Here is a 19,802-nt window from a genome sequence, read left to right as displayed (position 1 = left end):
AACATCTGCTGGATGACAGCAGCAGCTATAACCCTGGATATTGATGTCGGTTGTGGGTTTGTGATTCATTAATGGACACAGATGGGAGACTTAAATCTTTAAATCTTAATTTTTGGAAGAAAAAAACCCCAAACAAAACAAAAAAGCAACAAAAAAAAACAACAACAACAAAAAACGAGACAAAATAAAACATATCAAGCAAAAAGAAACACAGAACTCTGTGATGATGTATTAATTTCCAGTGTATGTACATACTGTACAAACTACATCATGAAAATTTTCATAACGTTTTTTTATGTCATCTCTCGATCTCATAGTAAGAGTTGTGCAGGCAGGTGCATTCATTTTGTTCTTCTACAGACAGACAGACAAACAAACTGGTGTCCATTTAAATCAGGACTTCCTTTCTTTTAAACTCCTTGGAGAACCGTGTCAAATTCACATTTGAATAGAGTATATATTGCTGTTTTTAATCTTTACATCACATTTGTTTTTACAATTAGCCCACCCTGATGTTAGTTATTGTGGCTATTAACCATTTTAATGAAAACAGAAGAATCAACTATCTCACTTGAAATGAAGGCCAGTGTGTGAACTGTAAAGGACGAAATTTCAAGCTTTGGCTCAATAAATGAAGCATAAATACATCAACACAAGAGTGTGTGCAGCTGCTGTTATTAACTATATACAAACAATGAAAATTACACAAATGATCCATGTATTTAAAAATAAAACAATTTATAAAATAACATTTCATCTTTTACAGATGGTGGAAGACTACAGAATCAACACACTGAAGATGTAAAAAGAAGAAAGATAGAAGAAAATGATACCAACAAGGCTATTTTGTATTTCCAATTGAAGTAGTGCTGAATTCAGAGGTGGGTGAGCTATCCATGGTTTAATACTATCAGCACAAGGTAGTATTAATGATCCATAATTGTTGGTGTTTGCTGATACTGAATAAAATCAACAAAAACTGTAAACTTAAGATATCTACATATGTCCTTTGATATGTATGATATGTGTCCTTTGTTCTTCAAGAAGAATTTTGTGTGTTTCCAGTTTCTTTTCATTCTCTCTTCTCCTAATTGTAAATCCTTTGGTGGCTCTTCTGTTTTTCCAAAGAGGATGTACTTTGTTCTTTAAACATAAGCACTTTACAACAAAAAGTGCTTTATAGTCAGATGTGTGGTGGTCAACTAGGGCAGAAGGAGCAGTGGATCCCCCCCGTCAGGTCAGTGATGGTTCCCTCTCTGACAAGGCTCTTCAGGAGTTCAGTCTCTCTGTCCACATTGTGCATTTTCTGCTGCAGCATGGCGCTCATGGGCAGGTGGTCGTAGTAGTGCAGTGGCGTCCCCTGCTGGGAGAGGTTGTAGCCGAAGCCTGCCAGGCTGACCTCATCACACAGCAGACTGGCTAAATTCACTGCAGAGACTCCCAGGGTAGGCACATTCTGCAGACAAAAAAAGACTCACAACTATTATTATTATTATTATTATTATTATTATTGTCATTTTTTCCAGCTTTTTTTAAACTTGATTTTCTGTGCAGTTAATCCTGTTTCAACAGAAAACTATCAGCAATGCTGCTATTTCATGAAATCTAATTTGTTGTTTCTTGTGTTTTATTACATTTCTGTATTTTCCATTTTGTACTTCCAATCATAAACTACCTGAGTAATATATTTCCAATTTCAAGTTTATATTTTCTTATACCTAGATAGATCATTAGTCCAGATCCTTCACAGCAATAATTTTGCATGCGTTATACTGAGTGATTGTGACTGACTTTTTGAAATAAATACTCATTTCAGCTCAATAGCTTGTATGACAAGCATAAAATTTGAAATGACATATATCTTGCAGTTAAGATTATAAAGGAAAGCTGGTAAACTTTGGAAAAAGTACAATGTACTGAGCATAATTATTAATATGTGACTGCTCAATTAAAATATGCATAAGTCATTCTCAGTGAACATAGTATAAACTAAACCCTCAGAGACAAACATTTTGAATTAGACATGAATGATCTTAATGTTATTGTTCCATTAATAGTTCCCCTGAGCGCTGCCTTAAAATCTTCAATATGAATACAGACACTGTGAAGTAGTGGGGGCTGTTACTGATAAATTATAATTATAATAATGACTAGAAATGTTAACACTATCACAGTGGCAGCCTCTCCTGTGGGCACAGCTACAGTACATAGGAAACTATCAACATTTTGATTTGGTACGGCTTTAAAAAACAAGCCAAAGGCTTCATGATGTCTTTGTGACCACCACTAACTTTTAAATTGTCAGAACAGATGGATGTGGCCAAGATAATCATCACTATGACATCTCCATATGTCTACAGTAAAGGAAGCACAAAGGTAGAGTACTTCATTAGATGAAAATATTATGTATGCAGTATAATACAATATTTAATACAATTTATTTTCTTTCATATCAAATATGGTGTATTTACTTTGGACCTTTGGGCATAAGCCAGTAAGTAGCTGTTTGTCTGCCTCATGATTTGAGAAGGCAAAAACCACAGCACTTACACACAACTACTGCAAATAGCTTCTACAAAAATACAAAGCAAGTTTTGTATTTTAAATCAAATTCAAATTCATGTTTAAAAAATTATTTTAAATTTTGATTGTTGAATATATCCAACAGGTTTATGCATATATAATTTGTTAAATAATTTAAGACAAGGTGACCCAGTTAAAAAAATTATGAATTGCTTTATTTAATACTTATGTAATATTTGTCAGACAGACAGACAGACAGACAGACTTAATCACTGGTTTGGGAAATGTCTGTTACCTTGTCCCAGCCCCAGATGCGTGGCCTGGGTTGAGGGTATTTCAGCAGGTCTAATGCAGTCTCTCTAATGACATGTGGGTTCAGAAGTCTGAACCTCTGGGGCTCAAGAGGGATTTGATATGGAGCCTTCTGCCAGAAGAAAAGTCTGTCCCACAGAGGCTGCAACACAAAGCACAGATGTGTCATAGATAGGATCTTAGCCAGTGCAGGGCCTTTTAATCTCCATCAGACACATAAGACTACATTTGACAGTCGGGTGAACTGGTCAACATGAAAGAGAAGTGACGGTAAATTCGTAAGATTCATGTAGCTTCTCTGACTCATTCAGAGAGGGAGAAATATCACGATTGTACAGAGCCATACCAAAGACAAGGGAAATTCCTAAATCACATAAAAGCTCAGAGGGTGGACTGAGTCACTCGTTAATCGCATCTTCATGTTACTTTCATTTCAAGGTTAAATACTGTATGTCCATATTTGGCAGGTAATTTTTGGCAACATTTGGTTATGTGAATTATTTCTTGAGTGAAGCTGCACAACAAGTTTGGTACTTCTCAGTTATTCAGAACTCATGTTTAGATAAACTGCAACTGCACGCACCTATTATTTGATATTGAATAAAGACTAGTTTTATCAAATCAATACAAAACAGAAACACACACCACCACTACTCACCACAGTGAGCTTGTTGATCATCGCAGATGTCCAGCTGATGTCTACACTTTTATACACCACAGCGACAAACAGAGTGTGTGGGTCTGTGTCGACCCAGTGGAGCGGCGTGCCTTCTGGGTAACTCATCCTGATGCTGGTGCGATTTCCAACATCAACAGTGAACTCTCCCAGGGGACCACTGTTTAATCTGAGGGAGAGGGACACACCACACACAATAATAATAATTTATTGATCTACTCAGTGGGAAGTGTCAGTGATGATGATGGCCATTACCAGAACATGAGACACTAGAGAGCAAAGAGCATGCATTTCCTCCTCTGGTCCTTGTTGCCCATCACCGCCACAAGCAACACTGCCAAGAACCATTATGTGTAAAAACTGAGTTAACACAGTCATATCATTGCATCTGTGTGACTAACCTGATAACAGTGTCAAAACGGTCTATCAGTGGTCCTAGCTCCAGGCCTCTGAGAATGCCTCCATTTCCCATGACCACACAGCGTCGACATTTATCTGATGCCTTTTCCAGCTGGGGTGTAAAATCAGAGACTGGCAGCTTTTAGGGAAAATTCACACATGAGAATCATTAGATTATACCCCAAAAAGTGCTGTACTGACAGGAACATTGACAGAAATCTTAAAAAAATTCCATTGAAAATATCTTAAATTTCAGGTTTCAAGCTAGTTAAGATTAGTCTGTGGATTGATTGCAAAAGTAAATTGTACCCTGTTAGTTTGAATGTAAACAGGAGATATCATATGTTTTGTTTAGATTAGTCATACATGAAATGTTTCTATAACATCAATCCAGTAAAGCTCTGATATTACTGTATCATAAAAGTTTTCCAAGATATCTATCATGCCATTATAGAAATATGTACTTGATCATATTTATATATAATAAATGAGTAGTGAATTAGTGTTTGTAGATTGTCCTAGTTGAATTGGATCTTGCTTTATCATTATTGTTATCAAATATCTTGCATTGTCATTTTAAGGAAGATATTGCCACAGATTAATTTTAATCTATTAATCGTAAATTCAACAGCTGTTACTGTTGTGGTGTACCTGCAAATATCAAAGGGCAGAGGCAGCTTCCTATTGAGGTCAGACTCTTCATATGACAGGTAAAGCTTTTGGTGTGTTTTACCATTTCCACTTGTCACATGGTCAGGAACATACAAGGTGCAATTAAATAAATATGTCTACCCTGTACACAATTGTCAAATACTAACTATATCAGACAGAAGAAATAGAATGGCTGAGAAGGAAGTTGCATTCACCAGCTTTAACAGATCCTCCACTTTGCCCTGAAGTCCTCTGAACCCAAATGGCGGTGGATGCTTAAAAAGGTTATCAGGAAGTGGAACATCCTTCCCCAAGAACGGCTGGGCCACATAACCAGAAGCAGGGAGTCGAGCTAACAAGCTCTTCCTAGTGCTGCCAGTTTGACATTGACTATCCAGAACTCTGAGCACGTGCTTGTGCACCAGCTGAAAACAAAACAGAGGCTATGAAGACAAAATGTAATTACACAACATTCTGTGAAAAGCATCTTTTTCCCTACGTCTTTGATAGATCATTTTTCATCCATCCATTATTTACATCTGCACAGGGCGAGGGGAGGCTGGAGCCAATCCCAGCTGACATTAAGTGAGGATACCCTGGACAGGACGTCTGTAACAGCTAAGATACAGAGAGATTTCTTGCTCACATTAACACCTACAAGCAATTTAGAGTTGCCAATCAAAATAATGTATTTGGACATTTTCATGCCTTAACGAAGGTACACTATGAATTTGGGGAACATTTAGTTTGAGTGTATGAATTAATTCCAGGGAACAAAATAAGTAATTTAAAGGACCAGTGTGGAGGATTTATGGGAATTTATTGGCACAAATGGAATATAAATTCACAATTATGTTTTCATTGGTGTATAATCACCTGAAACCAAGAATCACTGGTTAGTTGGTTGCAATCGGCAAAATCACTGTTAGATGCCACTAATTCCTACACAGTGGCCCTTTAAGGGCGTGAACTGCTCATTTGATTAGAAGAGTTTATGAAAATATTTCCTCACTGATACCAGCCAGACTCTGTGCCAGCCCTTCCTCTACAAGAACACTGGTTTCTCCAGTTCTGAACTCTCTGCCCTATTCTCTTTCATTTGTTAACTATTGTATTGTAAGCATCTGGGTAAAATTCATGGTTTTATTCCATTATAGCTATTCATTATTATTACTATTCTGAATACTGATAACTTTAAATGTACTCTAAATGTGAAAGCTCCACCTGACTCTCACCTTTTTATGTGCAGGGTTGACGTGCCAGTCCAGAGGTTTGTTTGTCCCTGTTTCAATCAGCGGTAGAGAGACCATCACCAAAACCAGCAAACCTAAAACAACAGCCACTACAAACACACGCCTGAAGACACACACACAGCAAGAGAGGGGAAGGAGGGATGAACAGTAAAAAACATTGTGTTTAAATAACAGCTACAAAAAACACATCAGCATAAAAGGAGACAAACTGACTAACAGACTTAATGATATGACATCATCAATAAGGCTGGGTAATATGGACCCATCATATCTCAGTATTTTTAGGCTGAATGGCGATTCACAGCATATACTGTATCTCAGTATGTGCCAAGTGGTCAGTTGTGAGTCAAAGCCACATGTGACATGTCACAAGTACCTTTATTAAAACAGACCATGGTCAACAGGCTTTCCTTCCCTCTTTGAAAATGTTTTCAACAATAACTGACTGATTAAAATTAAGCACAACTACAGATCTTCTTCTCATGTTTAACAAAACACACAGCTTTGCAAATACCAATACAAATCTTTTAAATCTGAACCATCTCCAATAATTGAACCACAGTTTTTCTTTTTACAAACGGCACAGACACACACACACACACACACATATATATATATATATATATATATATATATATATATATTCTATACTTTGTTAAAAAATATATTGATATACTTTAAAAAGTCAACATACCACCCAGCCCTACCTGGCTGATATTATCAGAACAGATGGCAGACTGTGCTATCAGAGTGAGAATGGCTGTGAACTGTTTCATTATATAAACCTAAACTACTGTGACAGTTTTGCAATCCATGAGCTGGATTCACAAAGCCACATCCAAACACAACAAATCAAACAAAGTGTTGGAACTATGATGAATAAGAAGCATTGTATCAGGCCAATGTTTACAAAATACTTTACAAATCATGACTAACAATTTGAAGTTAGAGGGAATTTCTTTGCAGGCTGCATTGTTACCCTGCACTAGCACAACTACAAACCACAGTTGACAGATGTCAACGATTTGTAGGAAGTTCCTGGGTAGCTTTTTATATCATTTGGGAACATGATCTGACAGCTGTCCTACAAAGTTGATGAATGATACCAAACAGAAGATTCTTGATTTAACCTATATCAGGTGACAGCCTCTTCAAAACTATAAAGGTCCTCATAGCTCATTTTAATGTTTTGTGACTATCATGTAAAGTAGTGTGCTGGCTTTCAAAACCTTAACATCTGTTTAATGGTAATGACAGTTTATCTGTGTTCAAATAGTATTCATTTAAATTTATATGGAATAGATTTTTCATTTTCCAACATTTCAGATATGCTAAATATGCATCAAAGCTATTCCTGGCATACCAAATTCTTCAAACAACTAGAATCAATGCAGCCAGAATGCACAATGACACAATTTCATTGCACCAGTCTCAGGTAGAGAAATAACTTGAAAGTACACAGACATGCCATCTTAACAAACTAATGTCCGCCTCAACTTACTCTTGCCAAGTGATATATTAAAACCCAAGCCAGGTCTATTTTTAGCTCTAGCAGGATTTCCTATTTGTCCCACCTTTGTGCCGTTTCATTCATCACTGGAAACAGAACTCTGATAGTTTTTAATTATTTGTTCGAATTCCTGTACCTCAACCACATCAAATTACTTTTTAGGCAACAAAGTTATGCAACGTCTAGCACTTCTAACACCAGTACAGCGATTTGAAAGATGAGTGTGTGTTTTTAAGTCAGTTCATGCTCGAAGTTCCTCATTAAGTTGACTTGTTCACGCTTAATAATCAGGCACAATTTAACTGCACTCATTGGAGAACACAAGAGCAAAACAAGAACTAAATTCTGTAAAATTGTGATTTATAATGTGATCTGCTGCTCCCTGCTTACCCAGGAAACACAAAGATATAAAAGGCATATGCTGCAAACCACAGACCTACGTGCTAAATGTGATTCTGTGGCAGATGATTCTTGCTGCTTTGTGTACCTTGTCACAGAGAGTTGCTCTGCTGAAACACTCTGGACATCCAATTAACACACCAATATATAATATATAATATAACCTATTAGAATGAACATAGGTCTTGTTACAGTTGCCAGGGAATGCATTAGCATGACGTTCTCACTTTTTTCAGTTAACCACATTTAAATATGTTTTTTATAGATACAGTTTGTTCTGAAAGCACACAATTGTAATAAAGTAAACAGGTGATGAAGCAAAGAATAATGAAGAACAAATTATTCTTACTAATGTTACTTTCACAAGTTCAAAAGGGGTGACAAGATGTGAAAAGTACCCAAGTGTCCGCAGTGCACAGTGTGACACAGTGAACATCCTGCAGCATTCTTACAGGATGTTAGAGTGGTAATGCATGCGAGGCCAAACACTCTGTAAATGTTTTCACGCTGAACACACCCCCTGAATGAGGGAATGAGTGAGAAATACAGTAAGTGAGTATAAAAATCAAGCCATGTTCTCTCATGGCAGTCAGCAATCAGTAATAAAGACACTATACGCAGGTACACCCTGACTCGTGAATGACTAAGCTCAGGTTATGGAAGGGAAACCACAAATTCTGGCAGCACAAAAATAACCCTCTGATTGTGACTTGCTTTTAGCTGTTACTTACTTTGCACTGTATTCTGGGTAAATTGTCAGTCTTTTACAACTACAAATGCTCAACTTTGATCATTCCAACAGAAAATGTGTTGTTTCTGGATCTAAGTAAAACATGTATGTGGTTGGAACAATATATAGTGGTGGGTAAAGCTTTTGAGAACACACAGCATTATGCTCACGGCAGAACATAGCTCTTAATCTTGAGATACTATAGCCTGTGAATAGATTGGCTAGTCTTTAAAACTCATCAGAGCTGCTATTTTTATTTTTTTACTATAACTACATAATGGATCTCTGGTGTGATTGCTACCACACTTCAGCCCATTCTGCTTCACCAAGCAGCGTACCTGGTGCAGCAGTAAGCAATTAATTTAAAATATGTCCTGAAAATGTGAAAGGACTGTGACTGGTGTGTGTGACAGCAAAAGCAAAAGCAAGAATTCAATATCCTGTCTCCAGTAGTATAATGAAAGCCTTTATTCCTGTGGTGTAAATTCTAGTGCCCTGTTTGGATGAAGAGTATTATGTTCAGTCTTAAAGTAAAAACTCTGTTTGGCATTTGGGTGCAGGACAATCAGATAGTTAAACCTGGATCTACCTCAGGGAGCTCAACCTAATTATTAAACTCTTCAACATTGACATACACCTGGAGTTGCCTTTGTCTTTTCCTAACCACATTTATTTGTCTTAAAACCTGAGAATCGAGGTGCAACAGAAAAAGGATATTCAGTTGGTTACGAGTAGAAAATCACAAATCTTTAGGAAGTAAATGAGAGAAACGCCACCGTTCCTGTGTACTGTCCTGTGTATTTATAACTAAACTGCACTCCAAAAAGGTGACTTGGTTAAGAAATTGATGTTATGCTCTAATAATGTGTTTATTGATAAATCAACAAGAGTGCGGAGAAAAGATTGAATCTACAACACCTGAACCTCTCAATTTTGATCATCATCCTTGAATAGAAGTTAACAGTTGTACCAAATTCAAAGAGATTCCCTCAAGGTATTCCAGAGATATTGCATTCAAAAGAATGGCACTGACAGACAAGCCAACAGACAACCTAAAAACAAAATGCATCACAGTTTTGATGCTAACTCAGTTAAAAACATCAGTTTTTGTCCTGAGGCTAAATTATTAGGTATAGTCACCACCCCTTTCAGAATCCTTTAGCTTGAATTAATTCTTGATAAGCGTGGCAAACAGGTTCCACAAAGTAACATTATGCATCAGCATGAAAATGCATCTACATGTTCCTCTTTGTCTGTACCAGCTGCCACAGTGTGGCTTCTACTGTTTTCGCCTTATGAGAGTGTTGTGTGTGTGCGCGTGTGTCTGTGTGTGATCATGGCACAATGTGGTCCTGAAGACACCAACTGCAGTGGAAACTACCACAGAGGCAGTTTTGAGGACTTTGGCAGGTTTACATGTCTGTCTGTCTGTGGCCAGATTTTGTCACTGCTATAGTATCACAACTGTGAAAGTGTTGGGATCGCAAGCCATGAGTTCTGAGAAGAACAATGGAGAGGCCTACAAGCCACTCCAAGGCCTGAGTGTCAAACCATGCATCCTGAAGGGAACAATAGAGAGGCCCGCGTGCTTCTCCTGAAGCCTGACTCGAGCCATGCCTCGTGGGGAGAACAAAGGAGTGAACTACATTTCCCTCCAGGCTATGGGCCAAAACCACCCCCACAATTCACACCTAGGTGTAAAATTGGAGTTTGAAAGAAAACTCCGCAACGGCATTGGCCGAGGCCAGGCATTCCCAGCAGGGATCCCCGGTGACGTCACTCAGGTAATAAAAGCGGCGCTGCGACCCTCCTCCTGCGCTTCATTCCCGTGCACCAGGTACAGTAGAGAGCTACTCCAGCTCTCTCCGCGACTCGGCTGCTGAAAGGGAGCAATCTGCAACATCTGACCTTTTTCCAGAACTTCTTCAAGCCCAGGTCACAGTCTTCAACTCGCAGGCCGAGCGCACAGACTGCTTTGTTTGTTTCCTTTTCTTTTCGGACCCGACGTAGATCGCTGTGCAATCAGCTGATTTCACGTCCTGTGAGGACGAGCGCCGACTTTGTTAAAGACAAACAAAGTTCACCGTCCCTCATCTGTGATCTTCCCGCTGCCCCGAGGTTACTACTTGTAGTAAACATTTATATATATATATTGGTGATTATCACTGATAATCATTAATATGATAAGCCAATAACCAAATTGCTCCTACCTGTGCCCCAACAAATTGGCGCCCCGTGTGAGGCTGTTGTTTGATTCCAGCTGTGTTACAATATTAACACAATAATCCATTATCGACAATTTAAAACATACTTGTGCAGAATTTTGAGATTAATTAAGCAATATTATAATAATATTATAATATACAAATATTATAATAGTTATAAGAATTGTGTTTAATTTTCAAGATTATATTTTTTGAGTTACTGATTAGTGGTAAAGTGCATTTACACTAGTGACTTTGCTGTTGGGAGTGCATCAAGAAATTGATTGCCACATAGCACAGCATAGACTGTGTTCTTCTGTTCTGTTCTATATTGTGAGTCCTGTACTTTAACGCACACTAAAACTAATTGCTCACAGAGGCACAGTGCCGCCGTGCCCCCTCTGCTGAGTTAAACTGCAGCCACTGTTAATGTAACACATCGTTGGATAGTGTTACAGATTTTGTAAGCCACAGGTCAAAGCCTCACCTGTGCATTCTCAGTGGATTTAAAACTTGCTTAGGATAGCAGTTTATTGTCGGGTATCGCTCTTCTTTTGAGAAGAAACAAAAGCAAAATGAGCAGAAGTAATTCCCGTACACCAGGAGCTAGAGGCTCCCAGGAGGTAGACAACCAGCATCTGCAGAACGCGATCGCTGGCCTCATAAATGTTTCCACTGTAGATTTAAGTAACCTGAACAGATACACTGTTAGCATGTGCGATGAGGACATCCATGAGCTGGTTACTTATATGAAGAATCCAACTGGAGAGAAACACACCATCTCACAGGTGCTCGGTCAGTTGGCATTGCTTTATCATCATAAAGCCCAGCTGCAAGCCGCAGAACGCGCTCAGCAGCTTATGGCGTTGCAGACCAGCATTCAAGCTAAGCAACAGGCCAACAGGCGCCTACAGGAAAGCCTTAGATTCATGAGAGAAGAAATCTCTCAAGTTGAAAAAGCAAAGCATAGCCTCCAGCAGAGTTGTCGGGACCTGCACTATCAGCTCCAACCCATGGAAAACAGGATGGAAAGGGAGCGCGTAGAAACTCGGAGCCAGAGGGTACCAGACCCTGGCCCATTTGAATCCAGTTCGGACCTAGATGCAGCCCTCATCTTCAAGAAGACTGTTAAACGTCAGTCCTTGGCATTCCCAGAGGAAAAGCTGCGGGCTGAACTTCAGGCTTCCCAAGCATGGGAAACAGCCTCATTCAAGGAACGTTATGATGTCCGGCAGGCTGCTCAGACAGCCCAAGCCACACCTACTCACCCAAAGATGGTAAGTAGAAATGCGACAGACCTTCGTGCCAGAGCTGACTTGATCATTCCTGATCAACGCTCAACCCCAATGGCCCGCCACAGGGACCTAGATGCCTCGTACCCGAGGAGTGCACCTCAGGCTGTCAGCCAAAGCTCCGTTTTCCCTCCTGAAGGGCGGAGAACCTCTTCAATGAAGAGTGGACATCACTTGCAGTCCTTGAATAATGATAAGGATCTTGGGCCCTCATCAGCTGGCGAGCTATACACATGGCGTAACCCACGCCCTCACCTTAACTGAACCCCTTCTCCACCACGAGAAGGGGGGCCACATCCTTCTTACTGGGATTGGAGGAACCAGCAGTCCTCAGACAACTCCGGTGATGCAGGTCTCTACCAAGAACAGGGCCTGCGCATATGCCAACTCGAATCCCTAGCAAGGGACATCGAGTGCTTTGACCCCAGCAACCGGGAGGCAACCATAGAGGATCATTTGAGGGAGGTAGAGCGCTGCCTTCTTGATCTTCCTCACGCATCATTGCGTGAAAAACTCAGCTTGATCTGGAAGACAACACCCAGAAGTGTTCATGTCTTTATGGAGACTCTCCCATCAGCGATCAGGGACTGCTACTCTGCGCTCTGTCAGGCCCTGCGGGAGGAGTACTCCCTATCTACCGATCAAGTTTCCGCCACTCCCTGCGTCTTTGCCATCATGCAGGAAAAACTTGAACCTCAATCAAACAGCGTTCAAGCCACTCAGAACATTAAAGCGCCACCTAATGTTTCTGAGTTTAGTCTCTTGGGAGCCTGCGACGACTCTCAGCAGCTTGTTGCAGACGATGCTGAGATAGCACGACCTCCCACCGAGCTCCATCATAAAGATAAGCCTTTTGAGTGGAGAGAACCTGAGGAGCAGCCCTCCCAGCTGATGGAAGAAAAACTCAGCTCTGCTCCCTGTCTGGTCCACCCTGACAAGGACAGGGAATTTAATCTGGAGGTCAGCTCTCCCCCCCAGTGTCTTAGCGCTGCTCTGACACAAATCATGACACAGACAAGCCAGTCATCACATATGCTAGCAGACCCCTCAGCAGTGTGGAGATTAAGTTCCCAGACTGTGACAAGGCACTTCTGCCTACTGTCTGTGCTGTGGAACACTTTCACAGCAGCACTTTAGGCCAGAAAGTAATCATGGAGACATGTCCCCAACCAGTGACAGTCCTAAACAGCCAGAGCTTGAGGGAGGGGCGGATGTCGAATAGCCGCATTGCCTCACAGAAGATGGCACTTCAAGGTTATGACACTGAAGTCAGATATGCCCAAAACCACAAGATGGCTCTGGGCCTGGACCTGGCTGAATGTCAACACCGTAACCGTGAGGAACAACCAAGCTTGTCACCTCTTCCTGCCATCACTCCATCACTCCCCTCAAATCATGGATGCCATGATGAGAATCTCTGCCAAAATCGTCCAAAGAGCTTTGTGGATGGGTGGTCATTCCACCACGCAAGCCAACTCCAAACAGGAGTTGGTATGGTGTGCGTTGACCGCAGCATTCATCATCCCAACCATCACCAATCAGGCCCGAAGACTAGTCAATACACAGAAGTTGCTGCTGTCCTCATTGCTCCTCAGCAAGCCGCAAGGGTAGCCATAGTACAGTTAGCAATCTGCTCTGACTCTAGCTACGCCTGTTATAGCCTTGTCTCCCACTTCCCCATGTGGAAGGCAAATGGCATGAAAAACGCAAGGAACCAGGTGGTCAAACACTCTGAACTCCTTCTGGCCTGTGACCGACTTGTTGTGGACCGAGGTATGACCATTTATTTGGGAAAGGTAAAGGGTCATTCTCAAAGCTCGGGCCCAGACAAGGACGGTAATGATGAGGCCAACCGTCTAGCCAAACTAGGCGCAGAGCAGGGCACGCCCTGGGAGTTTCAGACTGATTGGCTACCAGCACCTCAAAAACGCGATGTGAATGCCATTACCCGCCGACAAGCTACAGAACAACGGGAAAATCCCCAGACCAGTGGACAGACCTTGCACCTAGGCCAAAAACCTGGAGATGCAGACTTGTTCACCATGCAGGAACAGAACCCTGCCATTCAAACTATCCGACAGGTAGTAGCCAACCTGCCTTCCCAAGGCACCTCACCTGTCACACCTGAGGAGGTGCAAACTCTCCATCAAACCTCACCACACTTGAGGTCTGAAAAGGGTTTGCTGGTTCATAGCCACAATGGGCAAGAACCGATCAGGTGGGTCATCCCAATCAACCATAGGGGGGTGATGCTAGGCCACACCCACAACTCACCTGTTGACGGTCACCATGACTACAGAGCCAACCTCCAAACACTTCAGCAGGCTACATGCTGGCCACCAATGACCAGTGATACTAAACCTAATGTCCAAGGGTGCCTTACCAGCCGTCAATCTCAGCCGACCCAACCCTTAAACCAAGCTCCACCTCAGGGAAGGGGGGTCGCCTTTCAATGGTCCAACCTCCAAGTCAACTGGACCGGACCAGTCCCCAAATCTTCGCGAGGTAGCAGATACCTCCTTAAAGTCACCTGCACGTTCACAAAGTGCATGGAATGCCTCCCAGCACCAAAGGCCACCACAGTCACAACCACACTGTTCAAACACGAGAGCCAGTGTTCATCTTACATGGTGAACCCCAGTAGCCTGGTTGCTCTCAGACTCTTACTTAGTGGGTGGGTCATCACGGCAAGTGTAGCTCATGTGATGTACAAGGTATATCCAGAAGCTGCAGGCTAAATTAGACTCCCTGCTCTGTGTCACACCACACTCCAACACAAAACCAACTCACTGATCCAAACCACTCCTTTCCCTTTCTCTCTCCTTTCTTGTCCACAATATTTGTTTTTGTTTGGAATTATGATTTTAATGTGTTGGGTAAAACCAGGTACTAGAATCAGCTAGACTGTTATTTCTATTTGGATGTCTCTGCCCAGATCTTGCCTCGGCTCTGCCCAGACATGATAGCCTCTATGAACTCTGAACTCTGAACATGAACTGTTTAATCCGCATTGTGTCCACCAGAAGGACACAATAAGGATTACCACCTCCAATCACATGGACTATTCGACCCTAGAGTTGCTCTAAAGACTGTGGCCGTCACCCCATTCTTCAGACCAAAGGGGGGATGTTGGGATCGCAAGCCATGAGTTCTGAGAAGAACAATGGAGAGGCCTACAAGCCACTCCAAGGCCTGAGTGTCAAACCATGCATCCTGAAGGGAACAATAGAGAGGCCCGCGTGCTTCTCCTGAAGCCTGACTCGAGCCATGCCTCGTGGGGAGAACAAAGGAGTGAACTACATTTCCCTCCAGGCTATGGGCCAAAACCACCCCCACAATTCACACCTAGGTGTAAAATTGGAGTTTGAAAGAAAACTCAGCACCGGCATTGGCCGAGGCCAGGCATTCCCAGCAGGGATCCCCGGTGACGTCACTCAGGTAATAAAAGCGGCGCTGCGACCCTCCTCCTGCGCTTCATTCCCGTGCACCAGGTACAGTAGAGAGCTACTCCAGCTCTCTCCGCGACTCGGCTGCTGAAAGGGAGCAATCTGCAACATCTGACCTTTTTCCAGAACTTCTTCAAGCCCAGGTCACAGTCTCCAACTCGCAGGCCGAGCGCACAGACTGCTTTGTTTGTTTCCTTTTCTTTTCGGATCCGACGTAGATCGCTGTGCAATCAGCTGATTTCACGTCCTGTGAGGACGAGCGCCGACTTTGTTAAAGACAAACAAAGTTCACCGTCCCTCATCTGTGATCTTCCCGCTGCCCCGAGGTTACTACTTGTAGTAAACATTTATATATATATTGGTGATTATCACTGATAATCATTAATATGATAAGCCAATAACCAAATTGCTCCTACGTGTGCCCCAACAAAAGATACAGTCACAAAACTTTATGGGTGTGTAGTTTAGATCAAAATGAAGGCAGAATTCTTAGATGGGTGTGGTCCGACTCCTGAGTCTTATTTTGTTGCTGCCCACAGGAAGAAATGGCAGGTTTTGCTCATAAACACTCCCTTAGAGACTTACTGTCACATCTGCGTTTATACTGCGTAGATTCACAGCCTCTGTGTTCACTTGAAGTTATTTAAATGTAGAAATTACTTTTAAAGAGGAACTGAAAAACACTTGTACTAAAAATGAACTAGACATAAACGAGGCAGTAAATGATACTGGTGTTCTGCTCTAAGACCTTAAGGAAACTGGAGGGCAAGTTAGCTGTGTGTGTTGAAACACTGTGGTTCACAGAGAACAGCAGGAGTCTTTGTCTTGTGTTGTGTTGTGTGAATGCCACCTGTGTGCTGCCCATCGAAAAGGAAGCCTCATGTTGCTCTCATTCACACTGGACTCTGGGAACGCTTCTGGTTTCTCTGCTGGAGGCTGAAGCCCTCTGGCTCTCAGGGGTCTTGTCCTGGACACACAGTGACAGTCACTTACATTTTAGTTAATTATTAGCCCCATTAGTGAACAATGAAAGACGGATACTAAAACTTTCAGGATGTTATAATATCAACATATTTTATTACTATTACGGTTGCAATAAAATGGGTGCAGCCTCTTCTTGTTGCGGGTGATTGAGGTGGTGCTAACTGCAACTGCTTTTGACATAGAGGCGTTATTTAAATAAAGCACAGAGTGTTTGATGGTGATATTGAGATGCCTCTTATACACCCCTTTATTACATGGTAAAATACAATAACGTCTTCACATGTTTGTTGAATAGCTTCCACAACAGATGACCCACTTGTTTACAATCTATTCTAATAACATGGCCCAAAAAGGACACAACCCCTTAATTGTACAACTTCAAAGACCGGGCTGAGAGGAGCGCTGCAGGCGTCTGTCGGACAGCTCGCAGCTGATGAAATGTACTTTCTCCACGGCCCCCGGGTGATAAGCTAGCTCCCACTAACGTCACCGAGCTCACACAACCTCACCTCCACTTCATCACACAAGATTTCGATGTTTCCTACGGGCACAGCTGTGTTCACGGTTGTAAGGACACGAGCAGATGCTACAGCAGATCTTGGGCAGCCCCGGCACAGAGCGGTGCGGTCAACGGGCTCTGAGCTCGAGCCTTGTCGGTCAATAAATGACTGCGTAGCCTTCTGCGCTGTCCCGCACAGCCGGGGTGCCAGCGGGGCATTACAGGGTTTTTTACCCGTTTTTAATTAAAAACTGCTGCTGGGCAGCTGCTCAACACAAGATAACGTTACTGGTTAATAATCCATGGATTTTTTTGCCATGTTTGTACTTTGGTGTATTAGCATTGTGTCACTTGAATGCAGTTTTCTCAATAATATGGCCTATGGATATATAAAAGTAAGTCACACATACGGGACTAGTCTGTTCATTCAAATAACGTCCTGATGTCGGATCACACGACGTCGGGAGACTTCCCAGCCTCGATGAAGACGCCACATGCAGCTCTCCCAGGTCCAGTCCGTCTCTCTGTCGCACCATGAGCACGCAGGGTGACCGTTAGCTGCTCGCCTGCTCCGGCGGACCACACGGTGAGCCACTAACTCCCGCTTACACCGTCTACATTCAAGTCCCTCTAAGCTGACACTTCTTCTTCATCCTTTACTGACCTATCTACTTACCCTTCCATGGATACAAGCGTTGCGCCATCGTGTAAGCTCGAGCGAGGGTGACTGAAGAGCTACTCCGCAGATATTCATCCCTACAGCTTCAGCTTTTCCATCCTTGCTGCAGCTGCTCAGCCAATCAGCAGGCTGTGCCCTCGCCATCATTTCCGCTCTAACATAATAAGAGCCCTCTATCGCCACAATAAGAACCAAAGAGATCTTATGACACTGGCAAACATGAAGGTACAATTTCATACTTTTATTATGAAATACAAAGAGAAAAATAACAGTTTTGTAAATTGTCTACCAACTTTTATGCTTCTAGTAATGACACCATTGTGTGTATACTGTGTTGACTTTTCATCCGGTAAGTTCCCACCAATGCATCCTTTTACAGTATGATACAGTGCTCAGCTCATTCACCTAAAAAAATAAACATGACCATGGATACATTCATTTTCAAACCTGGTGAGAAGACTGTCCACATTTAGTAAGAACTGAGATGCATAATTATTTATTTATTTGTTAGAGAACTGAAGTATGTGATTAGGGTTTGAGACAGCAGCAGTAGTGGAAGATGTCTCACTCAAACTGTAATCACATCGCATCATGTGAGGTTTCTCCGCTCCTACTGCAGAGGTTGTTTCAATTCAAACAGTCCCGTTCCGCCTCTTACAACCTTCCCCACCACAAGGCAGGCTGACGGTGACACCAGCTGATCGTGTGATCCTGAAAAAGGAAGAGAAACAGCCATGAACCCAAATACAAGGTGCAGCAGCGGCTCTCGGGTTACAGGCGAGGACTTCTTACAGGAATACATTTAAAGCGCTCTCATCAAGTGTATTCACTCTTGCCTTGAATAATCAAACTTGATAAACTTTTATTTCAACTTGACTTTGCTCCTCTTAATCTAAAAAAAATTGAAAGCTGATTTCTACTTTAGTATTCATGGCCTTTTGGGCTTCTACATAAAAGATACCACCGCAGGAATTTGACCTGTGTCATAAACATTGCAAAAATTACAATCTCAATTAACATCCTTGCCAACAAACCCCTTAATATAGTGTCATCTGCTGAGCAGTAATAAGTTTCAGTTCAGGGTGGCATGTCCTCTTTCCATTAACTCCCCTCTCCAGACAGTGTGATTCCTCATCTGCTGTGTCGTTTCAGAGGTCTCCTCTCACCCACAGTCATGGTACAAAGAACAACAACATCATCATCACACCGTGTGCAGTATTATTATCATTTTTCATTATTGTCACCCTTTTCTCACCTAGCATGGTAGCCTGTTTGAGGAATTTGTAACTGGTCTCGAAGGTCATCTGCTGCAGCGGGGAGGAGTTGGACCTGATAGCATGCCGGTTTAAGGGCTTATATACACCTTCAAAACACATGTAGTCTGCTACCAGAGACAGATGCCTGGGGTCAACCTCAATACCTGGAGATAGACAGAGAAACACCGATCCAGACCAAATGTGAGTGGTTCTAAAAGCCTTGTTGTCCTGCTCTTTCATTGCCTGTATGTGTGTGTGTATGTACCATAGACAGCAAAGACATCTTTGATCTCCTTCTCTATGACCTTCAGAGCCACTTCAATTCCATAGGTGTTAGCCATGGCATGCACCTCATTGGAGTACAGCCTGTTGATATCCAAGATCTGGAGAAAAAAAAAAAACAGTCTCAATGTTCTCTCTCTCATAATATACAATAACATGTCTTGAGTAATTAATGTAAAAAAAACAAAAACAAAAAACTGTGCTTATTTAGTCACTGCATTTTGTCAGTGTTTAATTCAAATTTACAGTAATCTCAACACTTTAACCCAAAGATTTGCATGCGTGAGATCAACAAATCTGAACAGACCAAGTCTAAGTCACAATTTCTTTCTAAAAATGTCTAAAATGTCCTCAAGTCTTGGTAACACTGCCTACTTACATCACTATACTTGAACATTTCGTGCATGTTGATGCCCTCTGTGTTGAGAATCGTCTCTTTTTCTCCCGTCTTTGTTGTAGCTTCACTCAGCAGGCAGCGAGTCAGGCCCTTGGTTTCCATGATGACAGCGTTCTGGGCCAGTGTTGACAGGGCCGAAGTCAGGTCAAAGTGCACCTTGCTGACAGGCAACACCAGGTCAACCTATGAACACAGAGGAAGGAAGGAAGAAATAGGTGAATTCAACTGATTATTTTCACATTGGATGCGTCAGCAATAACCTCATAACATTCAATAGGCATTTACAGTTTGGATGGTTCAAAACATGTAG

At 42.0% G+C, this 19,802-nt stretch overlaps 2 protein-coding genes across 3 annotated transcripts in view; both read right to left on the bottom strand.

The window, feature by feature from the left end:
• Positions 1–82: 82 nt before the first annotated feature.
• st3gal5 (ST3 beta-galactoside alpha-2,3-sialyltransferase 5) lies at positions 83–17,680 on the bottom strand. Of its 2 annotated transcripts, none has more exons than XM_071457050.1 (8): positions 17,555–17,680; positions 16,246–16,362; positions 5,797–5,917; positions 4,777–4,986; positions 3,913–4,049; positions 3,494–3,680; positions 2,819–2,977; positions 83–1,456 (listed from the first exon to the last, which is right to left on the bottom strand). In XM_071457050.1, exons 1-8 carry the CDS (start codon positions 17,560–17,562, stop codon positions 1,199–1,201), a joined length of 1,197 nt encoding a protein of 398 aa, XP_071313151.1. In that variant the 5' UTR covers positions 17,563–17,680; the 3' UTR covers positions 83–1,198. The 2 variants fall into 2 exon arrangements, with proteins under 2 accessions (XP_071313151.1, XP_071313150.1); XM_071457049.1 differs by having other exon boundaries at positions 17,289–17,607.
• Positions 17,681–17,783: 103 nt separating this feature from the next.
• The window catches only part of polr1a (RNA polymerase I subunit A), a 28,845-nt gene continuing 26,826 nt past the window's right edge, over positions 17,784–19,802 (bottom strand). The window contains exons 34-37 of the mRNA XM_071457039.1: positions 19,475–19,675; positions 19,079–19,196; positions 18,813–18,977; positions 17,784–18,268 (exon numbers count right to left, since the gene is read on the bottom strand). Of these exons, the coding sequence (XP_071313140.1) occupies positions 18,168–18,268; positions 18,813–18,977; positions 19,079–19,196; positions 19,475–19,675 (585 nt within the window). The 3' untranslated portion in view covers positions 17,784–18,167. The remainder of the gene's footprint in view (positions 18,269–18,812; positions 18,978–19,078; positions 19,197–19,474; positions 19,676–19,802) is intronic.

Source organism: Trachinotus anak, unplaced genomic scaffold (assembly GCF_046630095.1).
Source record: "Trachinotus anak isolate AG129_WGS33_773 ecotype Australia unplaced genomic scaffold, CSIRO_AGI_Tana_v1 ptg000021l, whole genome shotgun sequence".
Taxonomy (NCBI): domain Eukaryota; kingdom Metazoa; phylum Chordata; class Actinopteri; order Carangiformes; family Carangidae; genus Trachinotus; species Trachinotus anak.
The sequence above is the reverse complement of the archived record's forward strand: the minus strand, read 5'-3'. Positions and strand labels throughout refer to the sequence as shown.

Coding starts and splice junctions, on each gene's coding strand:
- st3gal5 (XM_071457049.1), bottom strand. Junction 4,050..4,776: donor TGGAGGATCTGTTAAAGCTG/GTGAATGCAACT, acceptor TTTCCCTAAAAG/CTGCCAGTCTCTGATTTTAC. Junction 1,457..2,818: donor GCATCTGGGGCTGGGACAAG/GTAACAGACATT, acceptor TTTTGTCTGCAG/AATGTGCCTACCCTGGGAGT.